The 16453-nt window shown below is 36.0% G+C and overlaps 1 protein-coding gene across 1 annotated transcript; it reads right to left on the reverse strand.

Moving 5' to 3' along the window:
- Positions 1 to 3489: 3489 nt before the first annotated feature.
- Positions 3490 to 15828, reverse strand: LOC111013515 (D-isomer specific 2-hydroxyacid dehydrogenase family protein). Its single transcript, XM_022287969.2, has 11 exons — positions 15692 to 15828; positions 15456 to 15604; positions 8126 to 8253; positions 6741 to 6885; positions 6521 to 6648; positions 5801 to 5872; positions 5205 to 5319; positions 5007 to 5113; positions 4320 to 4361; positions 3993 to 4205; positions 3490 to 3793 (listed from the first exon to the last, which is right to left on the reverse strand). Exons 2-11 carry the CDS (start codon positions 15565 to 15567, stop codon positions 3719 to 3721), a joined length of 1137 nt encoding a protein of 378 aa, XP_022143661.2. The 5' UTR covers positions 15568 to 15604; positions 15692 to 15828; the 3' UTR covers positions 3490 to 3718.
- Between the last annotated feature and the right edge of the window lie 625 nt (positions 15829 to 16453).

A 16453-nucleotide genomic window follows, 5' to 3' on the forward strand; every position in this document is an offset into this window, starting at 1 on the left:
GACTATTACATTTGGGTCAATGCTCAGAATGTCCTCATGGAACTACGTGAATACATGAGAATTTGCACGTAAAAAAGTTATTAAATCAGCTTTAAGGAAGTTTGCAGTCTTCTTCTGACGCTCACCTATCTCTTTGCAATATCAAGAGAAATTTGTTCAAGCCATTCCATAGGAGTGCCCCATCTTTCATCTTCCTCCTCTAACTCAATAGGTGTCGTTTGAAGAGTTGATTAAGCTTGTTCGGCCGCAGTCGATGTCCTAGCAATTACACAAGTTTTGGCACCATTCAAAGCAGTTGCATAACACTTTCTTAATGCTTTCTACTCTTCTTACTACCCCAACTCCATTCTTTATCGGATATTTCATTCTTGAGTGCAATGTAGAAAGAACAGCTTGTAAGTCGTGGATGTATGGTCTGCCCAGAATTGCGTTGTAAGCTGAAGCCCCGTCAACTACAACGAATTCTACAATCTTTCGAACTTCATTGCCGCCTTCTCCGATTAGAACAGAAAGTTCGGTACATCCTTGGATTGCCACATATTCTCTAAAAAATTCCAACTAACGGTGTCAGGCATTTATTCAACTGGCTTCTGTCTCAACCTAGAACCAAATAGGTTTAGAGAGAGATATTCGTTGATGCTCCCCCGTCAATCAACACCCTTTTCACTCAGACGTAGTCGATAATTGGGGAAATGATCAGAGCCTCATTATGTGTCAGGTGGGACTCCTTCCAAAGTCTTCTCTAATAAAAGTTACTGCTATTGTGGGTCAGGTGTATGAGGTATTGACCTCATGTTGAACTTCACGGATCAGAGCTTTACGATTGTTTCTCGACTGTCCTCTACTTGGTCAGCCAAAGATTGTAATTATGACGTTGTGCCTTTCATCGCTTTGGTCACATTTCTTGAGGGATGGTGACCGATCTCTATCATCTCAATCTGGTCGGTCATATTTTCTTCTACATTGTGTGGAACATGAATTCTCTCTGCCCCACATATTTCTTTAGACGACCCTGTTGGATCAATGTCTCAATAAGGTCATAACACTGCGAAATATCATGGTCATGATCTCTGTGAAATCGACAATACTTGTTCCAGTTTTGTTTGTTCGGACTTAGTTTTCTCAAGCCTTATGAGCATAGTATGCAAATCACTACTCTAGATACTTAACAAGATCTCCACTAACGGTACATTCACTAGCGTGTACCGATCATAACAACGTGGCCGTTAATAATTCTCCTTTCTGTTTTGATGTTGTCAACATTGATTATCGTAGTGCGACTTTCTATCTCTATGATCTTTACTCGGTTGATCCCTACTCGGTTGCGAACTCTACCAATCCCAACTATCTGAGTACTAGATAGAAGTAGTTGCTTCACTTTGAGAACATCTTCTACATGCATATACTTCTTTACCTGCTGAATTGCTTCGTTTTAGGTTTGTGCTGATTGCAATCCGGAGGACCTCGTTAAGTCGGGATTAGTCATGACAGTGATAAATGTCATTCTGGCCACATCGTCCGAACAATCCATCCCTTTTATTTTTTTTTTTGCCATGAATCTACTGACAAAATCTCGAAAGTTTCTCCTTCCTCTTGCCGGATAGTCACCAGATGTTTGTCTGGCCTCTTTCGTCCGTGTTGGGCTGAGAATTAACTGATGAAGGCTTTTCTCAACTACCTCCATGATGAGATAGAGTTTGACCACAATTGTCGATACCGTGATCTCAACTGTCGTTTCAAAGTTACTGGGAATGCTCGAAACTTAATCTCGTCACTTGCAGGGTTGAGCTCCATCAGTCCTTCGTAGAGCTTGACGTGATCTATCAAATCTGCCATTCCATCATACGATTTTATATCCGATTTCCTTACTTTTGGTAGCATTTCATATGCCATATTTGGTGCGGTAAATGATTGGTATCCCCTTTCTCCTGTCTCAACCCAAGTAGTATCGCCCAAATTACAATTCTGTATCAGAGTATCAAAGTCATTCTGCAACTTGTTTATGACTTCTTTCACGATGTCCTGGACAATCAGAATTTCAACCGTCATCTAAGTCTGTGTAGGTGTTTGCCCTACTATTGGGCAGTTTGACTCACTCCCACTATGCATGGATTAGATGCAGCTCGTTTGATGTAGAGGAGTTTGCTGCTCAGTCTGTTGGTCTTTAGGTTGACCATTCAAGGTCTACTGCAAACCCTCCATGTTTGAGTTCAAATAGTCGCGTAGATCCCCGTTAAGATCGATAGTGGTTCTATACGCTCTACCTTAGAGGCACTTACTAGTTGGACCCAGGTTTAGTAGTTCACTTGCAGTCGTAATTGTTCCTCAGCAAGGATTATCCTGTTCGTCAGTCACCAACACTTTTCCCCTAGTAGGGTCTCGGCAAATAGGTGAATTTGTACTTACGTCTTCCTCAATCATCCTCTGTTGCATCATGCCGAGGGCTCTGGTATATCTCTAGTAGGCTCGGTAAGGACTTGAGTTCGATGCAATGCCATGGTTAGTTCTGATATCTTCACGCACAAGTGCCCAACTCTACCTGTACTTCGTTCAGTTCCGCCCACAATCTAGTTAATTCTAGATCCATCCTCCTCGCAAAATTTGATGAGTTCGGACAAGGCGGATTCCTTCGACCCACTCCCACCCTCAAATGGCGGTACGACTTGAGGAACATTTACCATCAACGCTAGATTACTGGGAAATGTTATCCGCCATAGCTTGAAAGGGAGAGTGATCAAATCAAGTAACAATCGTTAATACGAATAAGAGAGCTAGCATTGCCACAGATGACGTCAATTATTTTAACCGAAAAAAATTCGATTAAACCAATACGATCTTCAAGAACACTCGAAAATAAGATCTTGCAAGAAAGGAATTAGCACTCCGAAGATTTTGTCAGTACAAGATTTTAATCTGTTCAAATTTTTCAATAGAAAATGTTTACGCACCTCCCCCTTTTAATTTAAAGGTATTTATAGAGAGTCTAGATACCTGTTGGTGTAAAGAATTTAAATTCACGGTTATTCCCAAGATTTTAGGCGTGAAATGCGCATTAAGGGTGAATACGCACGGTTATCCATTCAAACGTTGGAATCAAGTTCAAAAATTCTTGTGCGTAATATAAACAATTGAGTGGTTGAACTGTCGATGACGTGTCCTTTTCACTAAATTTTTGCCTTTATCAGTTATTAGTGAAGGTCTTAAAATGTTGAAAGGCCAGTTTTCAACCAACTACATATAACAGACATTTTATGTAATTTAGCCAAAAAAAAAAAAGAAGAAGAAAAAACTTCAAATTTGTTACCTTCTTGTAATTCAAAGTTAGATTTTTGTCTAATCCAGTTCTATTTTTTTCCTTCTGAATCCCATCTCTGACGAACCACGAATTTCCCATTATTCCTGCATAATCTCACGAGAACATGAAACGAACATATAAAGTAGAATTCTCCATGGAGAGCATAGAAAAGAAAGAAATGGAAAAACCACATAGACAATAATAGAACTATGTTTTTAAATGAGAATGCAAATCTTGGCAGCCATTGTTTGATCACAGGGCTGGGAGCTGCAGTCAGTCACAGAGGCGATTTATAGCTCCACGGTATCGATATCAATGTATGAGCATTCAATGGGAATGGAGCTTCAGAAACATTTTGCTATAATTCTTATTAAAAAGCAAATTGTTTCGAAGGATGAGAACTTTCATTCCAAACTATCTAAATTAGTTAGCGAACTCGATACCCGTCGAGGTCAAGGGAGATCCAGCATGAAGTTGAAGGGCAACATCTCCAATAACCTGCATAGAAAGCATATTGTACATAAGATTAAATTTTTTAAAAGATTAGAGACAAATTAAAAATGAGACATACTGGATTAGATTATACATTTCGCCCATATTCTATTTATGTTAGAAGTCTTCGATAAGGATGTCGTGGAAAGGTTTAAATAATGTATCACAATAAACAGACCATCGTAGAACGATACCGATGGAATACCTTGGCCATTGCCCGATAAGAGTGTTCGGTAACTCCAGCAACATGGGGAGTGATGATGACATTATTGAACTTCAAAATGGGGTCATTGGGGTCAAATGGCTCAGTCCAAGCAACATCAATGCCCAAGCCTCCCAAGTGACCAGACTCAAGGGAATGTAAAGTGGATTGATAGTCTAGGAGACCACCTCTAGCAATATTTACCAAAAGTGAACCCTGTAATTACACACTTAATTAAACCACATAGTGCATAAGGGAAAAAGAAGTATGAAGCAAAATTCCAATGATAGTTTTTAATACTTCATTCAATTTACTACTGGAACCACAAACCTTTCTCATTGAAGATAAGAACGACTCGTTCACAGTACCGGCCTGAAATTAAAATTACCAAAAGTGTTAGTTGGTGATGAGTCTGAAAGGTAATGGACTGAACTAACATTGTAACTAACATTGTAACCTACTTGACTTCCCATACAGTAAACAAATACTACTTCACACATTAAAATAATCTACCACTAATCAACATTGAAGTCTATTTCTTCCAAGTGGCATGTCTGGATGCCAGGCTTACGTATCCAAATATATTAACAAATTAATTTAATAACACAGCTTTCTATTAACAAATTTTAACATATTTTTTCTATGGAATGACTTAATTGAGAATTTTTAATACATTAAAGGTAAAAGTGAAAATTTTTAAATATTAAAAACCAAATTGAGAAAAATAACGACCCTTTGATATATCGAACCTGGACTTTTAAGTCCAGTGGCATTGCCAACAGAAATATATTAGAAGGCCAAAGATGCAAATATCATTTGATAAAAGTCATCTAGCGAAAAGGGAGGTGTGATCTAAGTTATTTTATATAGAATTGAAGCATATATTAATATTCAATCAACAGAGATGGGCACCAGAAACTAATTTAGAAGATTTACAATCTACTTTTAGTAATGTAACGTAATTTCCATAATAATAATTTCTACAAAGGCATGAAGTAACCAAAGAAGCAGTCTTACTGTTTCGCTATTAAGACTCAAGCAACAAACAACAATGTCCGCGATGCTCGCAAACTTGTTAATGTCCTTGTGAACACCTTTTTCGTCAACAAGATCGTCATTCGCACCTTTCAAAAACGAAAACGATGAAATTGTATTGACACTGATCAGTAAGAGATTAAACAATGAAAGTATCATCTTCTGGTTTGTTTTCATTACCATTCAACTGGCTAGATGCAGTCCAACTCCGCTTTGTGGCAATAATTCTTACCCCAAACGGGCACAAGCGCTTCGCCAATTCAAGACCAATGTTTCCGTAGCCCAAGATGAAAACCTACAAAAGGTATAAGGGTCCCATTTGATAATAATTTTGATTTTAAAAAATTATTCTTGCTTGTTCACAATTTCTATGGTATGTCTTTCACGTTGCTAAATTGAATTCTTAGCCAAAACTTAAAAAACAAGGACAAGTTTTCACAAACTACTTTTTCTAGCTTTTGGAAATGTAAAAAGGTAAATAACAAAATAGGACACATAGGTGTGTTTCAAAGCATAATTTTCAAAAATAAAAAATAAAAAACAAAATAGTTATCAAACTGTTTTAGTTAGTTCGTTATTTAATTAGTTCAGTTTGTTGTTTGAGTAGTCATTGTAACTAATTCTCGATATCCTAAACCTAGCCTATATTATAAAGGATTGGGTTTCCTGATGGTAACAATGTAAAGGCCCTACCAGTGGTCATTCTAGATTATTCAGAAATTTTCTGAAACTCAGCTTCTCTAAAATGTACAAAGACAAGGGTGAGAGAGAGTTACTGTTTTTCCATGGAGTGTAACCCCAGTTGGCTCTCCAAGTCTTCTTTGGTCAACCATAATCTGCATCTCTTTCTGAAAAAATACATAATATAAAGAAATAAAATGGAATAAATGAGAAATTCTTTTTTCTTTTTAAGAAAAGAAACGTGCAGTGGAAAACAATAATAGCTAACATCAAATTGTGAAATTACCACTGGACCCAAAACTTAAGCTACTAGGTTACAGTAAATTTGAATCTTTTATTCACACTATTAACCCTACCCCTCATGGGCTTACAAATTAGCACATGGTAACCAGTGATAATCAATATTAATTTAGGAGAAAATGACAGTACAAAGCTTCGAACACAGCAGCTCTAATATCATATTAAATCACCACTAGATTCAAAAGCTTAAGCCAACGGGTTACGGAAAATTTAATCTTCTATTCATTTTCTTAACAAATAGAAAGAAAAAACCCAATTCAGAGTATACTCAGCCAATTTCATCCTCCAAACTTTCCTCCATTGACCTAATTTATCCTCTAAAATTTTGCCAACTCACTAACCAACCATTACGTAATGCAAACATATCCTCAACCGATTTGAACATCCATAAATTATAATTGAAAGAATGTTAAAATGTAAGGGACTAAATTGAAACTTTTTAAACAATAGGGACTAAATTGAAAAAACATCCAAAGATTAAGGATTAAAACATATATTCAGTGATATAAATTTACCTGCTTGCGAAGAAGTCCTAAAGTTAGGTATATAGCCATTTCTGCACATGACATTGCATTTCCAGTTACTCCACTTGGTATCCTGGCAACTTTGATTCCAAACTTTGTGGCAGAATCAATGTCAACACCTTCAATTATGAAATTCAATAAATATATTTCAAATAAAAAACCAGACAAAAAGGAAGAATTATACATCTAAAAAAATGGACATAGTAACAACCTTCAAGGCCGACACCGAACTGCACTATGAGCTTCATCTGGCTAGCTCGGGAGATGACATTAGAATCTAATTTCATCATTTTAGGAATACAAATGTGGTAGTTGCTTATAACTTTAGGTACATCCTCCAATGGAACGACATCAACCTACATTTTTCAAATAAATGAAGCTGTTTAACAAAAGATTTGGGCAGCATTCACAAATTTACAAATTGTAATAAATCTAGTGATTAAAACAAAAATTAATTATCTAAATGTTGGTGCAATTAGGTCTTTTCGATTCTAAAAAGTAAGAATGGTTTGAACTTGGAGGTAATTCGCGAGGGAGGAGAGGACTTTTCTTAAAAACAGTTTTTGTTTTTGAAATTTGGTTAAGAATTCAAACGTGTTTTTAAGAAAAGTGAAAAACATACCAAAGAAAATGTCAGCAAACGAGCATAATTGAAAAAAAAAAAAAAAAACAAAATGATCATCAAATAGAGCCTAAATTGGTTTCTTTACCCCCAAAAAAGAAAGCCCTACATTTCAAACTCAACCTCATATTGCATGATAAACCAATAATATGGTTTACAAACTAGGTGAACTTACTAAAGATATTGTTAGTAAACAAGCATACTTTTCAAAAACACACAATAGAAAATGAAATTATAATCAAATAGAGCTCGTTTCTTACCCTAAACAAGAAAGCCCTATTCAAACTCTGCCTCATATTTTATGATAAGCCAATAATATGGTTTACAAACCAGTTGAAGTTACATACCGAAATGATAATCAACACAAAATGTATGACAAGTTGTCCACATTGTAGTCTATGCAAACTATCTCAAGTACTTCAAAAATAAAAATAAGAAATAAGAAAACACACACTGCACACAAACTAAAAATATTTGACTAACTATGGAAACATATTTGAATAACTATATTCTAAAAGTTACCATTTCTTTAGTTTTTTCAAGCATTCTCAAAATGAGACGTTTTTCAAAATAAATAAAAAAAATTTTATTCTTCCAAAATCACATATTTGTGGACAACGACAGAAATATGCATATAATAATGTTAACCTCAACTAGTGATCCAATCACAATTCTTAAAAACAAGTTAATATAAAACCAGAAAAAGCATTTGGAAAATAGCTTCTGAAACAAGCCAAAATCTTCTTGCAAAAAGAACAAAAAAGAGGTTCATGAAAAAAACAAATATGAAACAGAGTACCAAACACTATGATTATCCAATCCTATAAAGATGGTTACAAATAATTTACCCAAAACAGAGTTCCAATTCTAAAATATAGCTGCACAATAACCTGTGTAGAAAAGATATTGGCTTGGCACCTCATATTCTATTAAAAGAGAATGAAAGAATATTAAATGGAAATTCTCCATTGTACCTGAATGAAGGGATAAGGTTGCAAATATTCTTTGGTATAATTATGAGAACCAGAAAATTGAAACCCACAAAAGAGAACACGGGTTATACTTGTGCTGCTATCCTTGTGAGTTTTTTCCATCTTCGTCACTAGAATAAATACATCACTGTTAAGCTAAGTGTTAATGGAGAAAGAAAACAATTATCAGTAGAAGGTCACTTCAAAAGAAATGGAAAGGACAATGCCAGACTTTATGACAATTGAGCTTCATGATCAGCAAGAACAGACGAGACATGAACATATTAAAGTTACTAGACTTTTATCCTTGGATTTGTTAGTAATCTCCACAACAAAAATAGTTTTTGAGATAACTCCCTTTGTATGATCCAAACTGGTTGAAGAGTCTGTGTTAGGAAATAAAGATACTCAACTAAAATTATCTTAATCACAAACGCAGACAATATTTGTTAGCTAATCCGAGATCATGTTCTGGTTCCAATTAATACATCATTCAAATTTCAAATTGAAACTTACACCTTAAAAGAATACATAAACCAACTTAAAACTTCTAAGCAACAAAAACGATAAATAAAAATTAGAGAGAATAAATTAACGCTGAATTTATACTGGTTCACCCAATGTGAGCTACATCCAGTTCTCTACTATCGTTGTAGGTTCCACTAAAATGTCAAGGAGAATCTCCCAAGAGTTTACAAGCTCTTTACAATGATTTCTCTCCGTTTCTCTCACACAAAAAATGCTTACCAATCGTTCTACAAGTATTTCAAACTCTCTAAGTGATACACAAGTAGTAAGCTTTCAAACTCTCTCTTTTTGAAGAATTTTTCACGACTCTCTATGTATTTTCATCTCTCAAAGATTCACTTATGTCTATTTATAATATATGACAAAGCTAAAAATTAAAGAGGAAAAGTAAAAAGGCCCAAACTAAAACTAAAACTAAAGAAGACAAGGAAAATAAAAAGATCCGCGGTATTCTATTTACAAACCGAAAAAATCAATTTCCTTCAAGGTTTGACTCCATTTCCTTAACAATCTCCCACTTGAAGAAAAAACAAGAAACATGTATCCTTTGCAACAGTAACAGCTTCTCCCTATTGGTGAAGAAGTCCAATTGAAGTTGCACACAACTTCAGTTTATCACTAGGAACAACCTTGGTAAATATACCGGCTGGATTCTGACAATCTGGAACCTTTTGAAGCACAAGCACTCCATCTTCCAAAATTGATCTAATAAAATGGTATATCACCTGTATGTATTTCGTTCTCGAATGAAACACTTGATTCTTTGCCAAATGAATAGCGCTCTGATTGTCACAATGCAAAAGCCCTTTTCCCAATTTCAAGCCAAGTTCTTTCTAAAGATTGAAGCCATATAATCTCTTTGCTTGCTTCAGTAACTGCAACATACTCAGCTTCGTAGAAAGTGCCACTATCTTCTGCAGTTTAGAAGCCCAACTAATTGCAGTATTACCTAAAGTAAAAACATACCCCGTAGTCTCCTTCTGCCATCTGTATCACCTGCCATATTTGCATCTACATATCCCTGCAGTTTAAAATCTGATCCTTTAAAGTGCAGAGCATAATCAATTGTCTTTTTCAAGTATCTGAAGATCCACTTTGCAGCCTCCCAGTGTTGCTTTCCTGGATTACTCAAATACCTGCTGACAACTCTCACTACATGTGCAATGTCAGGTCTTGTGCAAACCATGATATACATCAGGCTGCCTATAACTGAAGCATATGGCACTCTGGTTATATGATTTCTTTCCTGCTCGGCAGTAGGTGAGTACTCTTTAGATAATTTAAAATGATTAGCTAAAGGAGTACTTACAGATTTTGTATTCCCGATGTTAGATTTGTTTAACACTTTATTGACATACTCTTTTTGCGACAATGTCAAAATACCATCTTTCCTCTCGATCCTCATCCCTAGAATTTGTTTAGCAGCTCCAAAATCTTTCATGTCAAATTCTTTAGATAATTCAGCTTTTATCTTCAGAATGTCCTTTTTATTTGGTCCTGCTATCAACATATCGTCAACATATAGCAATAAAATGATAAATGAATTACATTGAGTTCTTATGTAGTAGCAATGATCTGCCTCACTCTGGAATCCATTGCTGCACATAAAACTGTCAAACTTCTTATACCACTGTCTAGGTGCCTGTTTGAGACCATACAAGCTTCTTTGAAGTTTGCATGCCATTTCCTGTACTACAAATCATTCTGGTTGTACCATGTAAATTTCTTCCTCCAAATCACCATGAAGAAATGTTGTTTTTATGTCCATTTGCTCTAAAACCAAATCGTTTTCTGCCACTATTGATAAAACAATTCTAATGGTAGTTGGTTTAACTACGGGTGAGAAAATTTCATTAAAATCAATACCTTCCTTTTGTTGAAACCCTTTAACTACAAGTCTTGCCTTGTATCTTTTGCTGCCATCGCACTCTTGTTTGATTCTATATACCCATTTATTCTGCAAAGCTTTCTTACCTCTTGGTAACTCAGTAAGTTGCCATGTCTGATTAGTCATTAGAGAATCTATTTCGTCTTTCATGGCTAACTCCCACTTGACAGAATCTTCCAAGTGAACCACCTCTTCGTAACATTCAGGTTCACCTCTGTAAGTCAGTAAAATATAATTCAAAGTAGGGTAATACCTCTGCGGTGATCTGATCCTTTTGCTAGATCTCCTAATTATTGTTGGTGGTATTCTCTAAACCTCATCAGTTTCTACAATTGATTCCTCAGATTCCACAACTATTTTCTCAAGAGTAATTATATTCCGATCTTCAATCCTTGTTGCCTTGATCTCAACCTCAGGAGAACTTGTGTACAGAGTTTTCTCTTCTGTACTTTCATCTGACTCCGTCTTTCCTTATTCAACTTTAGCTCTATCTTTGTACAAAACTCCTTCATTGAAGATCACATTCTTGCTTCTAATAATCTTCATGTTTTGGTCATCCCAAAATCTATAGTCTATCTCAGCTCCGCCATATCCAAGAAAGAAACACTTCTTGGATTTAGCATTTAGTTTACTCCTATCTACAACATCAATGTAAATGTAAGATACACAGCCAAAAACCTTTAGATGGGAAAGGTTAACCTGTTTACCGCCCCATACTTCTCCAGGCAATTTGAAGTCTAGTGATATGATTGGACTTCTATTGATTAGATAGGTTGCACAGTTGACTGCCTCTGCCCAGAACATCTTAGGCAATCCCGCATGTAATCTCATGCTCCTAGCACGCTCGTTCAGTGTCCTGTTCATTCTCTCAGCCACACCGTTCTGCTGTGGTGTTCCTGGAATAGTCTTTACCATCATATTTCATTGTCCGTACAATATTTCTTAAATTTCCCATCAACATATTCATCGTCGTTGTCCGACTTCAAACTCTTGATTTTCAGGCTTGTCTCATTTTCTATCATAGTCTTCCAAGTTTTAAAAACATAAAGTATATCTAACTTATGTTTGAAAAAATAAGTCCATACCTTCCTGCTTGAGTCGTCTATGAAAGTCACATAGTATCTAGAACTTCCAAGGGAATAAACTTCAGAAGGCCCCCGCACATTAATGTGAACCAGTTCCAATTTTAAAGACTTTAACGTTGCACCTGTCTTTGAGAAACTAACACGGCTCTGCTTCCCAAATACACAACTTTCACATAACTTGTGTTCAACTGCCTTAAGTTCATGTAACTTCCTTGCAGAGGGAAGAACTTTCGTACCTTTTTCACTCATATGTCCCAGTCTGTTGGGCCATAATTGGGTCTGGCTCAAAGAATCTACAACAGCCACCATATCTTTGTTATTGCTGTTGACATACATGTTCCTGACTTTCTTCCTCGAGCAATTACTATGTCACCCTTTGAAACTTTCCAGTGTCCTTGACCGAAAAATATTTCACATCCTTCATTATCCAATTGCCTTACAGAAATCAGATTAAACGTGACGTACCTTGTGAATCTTCCAAACAGAATCGTTCGCCATTTTCAAATTTACGTCACCGATTCCAATGATGTCCAAAGGCTCTCCATCAGCAAGATACACCTTTCCATGATTTCCTGCAACATAATTCTCAAGGATGTCATGTTGTCCAGTAGTATGAAATGATGCACCTGAATCCATCACCCATGTATCATGAGTGCTCTCAACTGCAAGAACTAGAGCATCATGTACTTGTTCATTGACAACATTTGCACCAACTTCTTTCTCCTCAACCTTCTTATTCTTCCAAAACAAACAATTTGATCCATTAAAAACAAGCAATTTATCTTCTCCAGTCATCGTTCTTCAAGCTTGGGCTCTGAGACCAGTTATTAGGGAATAAAGACAGTCAATTAAAATTATCTCAATCACAACAGAAAAAAATATTTGTTAGCTAATCCGCAGGTTCTTGTTCCAATTAATGCAGAATTCAAATTAAAATTGGAACTTCCAGCTTAAAAGAATAAATAAACCAACCTAAAACTTCTAAGCAACAAGAGGGATAAATAAAGATTAGGGAGAAAGAAAATTAACACCAGATTTATATTGGTTCAGCCGATGTAAGCTACGTTTAGTTCTTTACTACCGTTGCAAGTTCCACTAAAATGTCAGGGAGAATCTCCCAAGAGTTTAAAAGCCCTTTATAATAATTTCTCTTAGTTTTCCCTCACATAAAAAAACGCTCATGAATTACTGTACAAGTATTTCAAACTCTCTAAGGATATACAAGTATGGAGCTTCCAAACTCTCTTCTTGAATAATTTCTCATGACTCTATGTTTGTGTTAGTCAATTCATCTATCTTTATTTATAATAAATGACAACCAAAAAATTAAAGAGGAAAATGGAAATCAAAAGGCCCAAACCAAACTAAAGAGGACAAAGAAAATAAGAAAGCCCACGATATTCTATCTACGAACAGGAAAAATCAATTTCCTTCTTGGTTTGACTTCATTTCCTCAACAGCCTTCTTGTAACTCCTCAATTTTTGCTCTCCTTTCCTCATCAATCACATAAGCTTTGTTTGTATCAAAAGGAAAAAAAAAAAAAAAAAAAAAGTAGAGTTCTATCTCCAAGGTTTGATAATTTTTTTTTTCTTTTAATATATGAAATCAAATAAAACTTGTATAAAAGAGCAAAGGAAAATACAAGGGAGACAAAATTCCCACAAGCCGAAGGTAATTATAAAAAAAAAAGGATGGGATTGATACTTACTTTTGGGAGGATAGGGGGCCTGGGGATCCCCAAAAGGCCTTTCACCTCTGTAAGCGTCCTTTCTTCACAATGCCCGGACATCCATCCAATGCATTCTTTTTGAATTTTGTGTTCTCTTTTCCCTCACCTTTCCTCCACAAGAGATTGTTCGCTAGCTTCAATCTTGCCTTTGTTAGGTAATGACTCTTCTCTGTTTCTTGGTTTTCTTCGTCCTTTGTCCTATAGAGAGACGATGGAGTCTATGGCCTTGTTAACCTTGCTTGGGGATTTTGTTGTTAATCCGAGGAGGAAGGATTCTCATCTTTGGTCCCCTAACCTTATAAAAGAGTTTTCCTGTAAGTACTTATTCTTGTGTATGGTGGATCCCCATCCCTCTCATCGCGCTGTTTTACTTATTCTTGTGTATGGTGGATCCCCATCCCTCTCATCGCGCTGTTTTTTCTTCGCTTTGGAAGGTTAAGATTCCAAAGAAGATTAGATTTTTTGCCTAGCGGGTCTTAAGTGGCAGGGTTAATACTTTGAATAGCATCATGAAGCACTCTTCTACTCTAAGCGGCCCCAGTGTTGTATTCTTTGTAGGAGAGCTTACAAGGACCTTGATCATCTCCTTCGGTCTTGCCAGTTTGCTTCATCAACTTATTCTTGTTTGCTTTCTCATGTCAGTGAGTGTAGTTTGATGTTGGAGGAAGTTCTTCACCACTCTCTGTTTCTTGACAGGGGTCGGTTATTGTGGCATGTGGGTTTCTTAGCAATTCTATGGGGTTTGTGGATTGGAGAGGAATAACAAGATTTTGAGAGGGTTTAAGAGATTTTCGGAGGATGTTTCAGCCATTGCTCAGTTTCATGTTTCTCTTTGGACTTCAATATCCAAAACCTTATGTAATTATTCTTTAGGTTTGATCTTGCTTGATTGGAGCCTTTTATTTTAGTTTGACTCCCTTTTGTTGGGTTTTGTTTTTATATGCCCTTTTCTATTATTTCACTCTTCTCGATTAAAGTTTGGTCTTTTCTCAAAAAAAAAAAGGTATAAAATAAGAAAGAGGATCTCAGTTGGCATACATCATCAAATTATCGTAGTTACAAAAGTCTTTGGACAACGTACACCAGCAGAAGAGAAAAATCCAAGTCCCAGAAGTCTTCAAAACTAGTGTAGGCTCCTTAGAGTGACCTTCGATTCTTCAAAGCCACAAAAGGATTGTTGTAATAGTATTGGACCAAATAATTCTTGCTTGCCCTTTTAAAAGATGACGGCAAAGAAGTTGAGTAAGAGCTAAGCCATTGTTATTAGGGAGGCACCAGTAAAGGTTGAATCTATTAAGAAGCCTCCTCCAGCACTTAGCTACAAGGAAATGAAGGAAGTCGAGGTGGGTCTAGTCTGAAAGTTTAGGCAAAAATAGCATGATCTTGGAGATAGAATGTAGTTCAAAAGCCTTTCTTGAAGTTTGTTGCACGTACTTAACTGGTCTTGGGAAAAAACTCAAAGGAAGAACTTATCTTTGGAAACCCCCTTTAAGGGGTTCGCTTTTTGGTGTCGCCTGAGATGATGCCATGAAACGTGTGAGTAGACTTCATGTGTAGTCCACGAATGGAATTGTACTAGATCATTCTTTTGTAATCTTAAGGGAAGTGAAACATCCCATGGATGCTGGGCAGAAACAAATAAGAAGCCCGTCATTTTTTTCTAGAGCTTTCATATAGTAAACTGCCCTGAGGGGTTAGGGAGGAAACTGACTCCATCCATCCAGTGAAGGTTGAAATCACCAATGAATCAGGAAATAGGGAGGTAGCAAGCTCCATCCATCCATGACCAATTTCTATTTCAACCTTGATAGTATTAATATGGTAAAGAATTTCTTTCACAATTCATGCATGCATAATATTTTGCTCAAATATAACCATGATAATTATCCAAAGCCTCGTCATAAAGCAAAACTTGTCAATCATCTCCAACATATTTATTCCAAAACATCATGAATGTGTTTAAATATCGATTGTAATTACTATTTAGAGCCCTAGTTTGAACCAAATATTAAATTCTTTTCTAATTGATATGGGATTTAATATTCAACACGTTCTTCATGAGCTAACCCACATTGAGTTGAGACCTGCAAAGATAACTTAACTTGGATGATTACAATTAGAAGCTCCTCGCAAGTTTTGATGATTAACGTGAACTTTATATTTGAGACATCGCAAAGCAAGTGTACCACAATACTTGGTGAGAGTCTTGAGCATTGAAGTATAAAGTTTGACCGAGCAAACTCACCAAGACCTGTTGAATTATGGACTTGAAATTTAATTTCATCCTTTCTTTCCTTTTACGAAACAGACAAAATATAACTTAACTTGGGTGACTTACAATTAGAAGCTCCTCGCAAGTTTTGATGATTAACGTGAACTTTATATTTGAGACATTGCAAAGCAAGTGTACCACAATACTTGGTGAGAGTCTTGAGCATTGAAGTATAAAGTTTGACAGAGCAAACTCACCAAGACCTGTTGAATTATGGACTTGAAATTTAATTTCATCCTTTCTTTCCTTTTACGAAACAGACAAAATATATGGCCAACGGAAACAAATCCAAAGAACTAAGCCAACAGAAACAACCATAAATATGATGTTGTTGTTGTGTGGGAAGATTTTGATGATGCTTTAGATCTTTAGTTCGTAGAAGCTATTGTGGGCTTTAAAAGTCATGGTTATGATAGGAATGTTATTTTATTAGAGTAGTTAGGAATGTTATTTAGGTATTAAGGGTATATAAGTAACTAGCTAAAAGTATTTGTTATTAGGGAATTGTTATAGATAGAGTGAGTGGGAAAGGATGACGGTAGACAATTGTTCTTTGTAGGGTTTTTAAGTTATCTCAAGAGAGGGAGGGTCCAAGTACCTCGAATACTTTGGAGTTTTATTGTACTGCTTTACTCTTTTATATTTCAATAATATTTTATTTGTTTGTGTTCTATCGGGATATTCATTTGAGTTTTGTTGTTGTTTGTGATATTTTGCATTTGTTTTCTTTTTCCAAGCTTTTGGTTCGTTTTTGCTTCAACTAATGTGGGTGCTTGGCTATAAGAAGTTTCTGGTGGTCCAATAGATCATTTTTAATCTTTGGAGCTG

The sequence above is a fragment of the Momordica charantia genome (assembly GCF_013281855.1).
Source record: "Momordica charantia cultivar OHB3-1 chromosome 11 unlocalized genomic scaffold, Mcharantia_2.0 BLBB01000011.1, whole genome shotgun sequence".
In the NCBI taxonomy this organism is placed as follows: Eukaryota; Viridiplantae; Streptophyta; class Magnoliopsida; order Cucurbitales; family Cucurbitaceae; genus Momordica; species Momordica charantia.

What these genes read in the sequence shown, in the direction of transcription:
- LOC111013515 (XM_022287969.2), bottom strand. Translation starts at nt 15,567, where the DNA reads ATGCTCAAGACTCTCACCAAGTATTGTGGTACACTTGCTTTGCGATGT. An exon ending in TAGGACTTCTTCGCAAGCAG is followed by an intron (nt 5,873 to 6,520) that starts GTAAATTTATAT and finishes GTATTTTTTCAG; the next exon opens with AAAGAGATGCAGATTATGGT. An exon ending in CTTATCGGGCAATGGCCAAG is followed by an intron (nt 3,794 to 3,992) that starts GTATTCCATCGG and finishes CTTTCTATGCAG; the next exon opens with GTTATTGGAGATGTTGCCCT.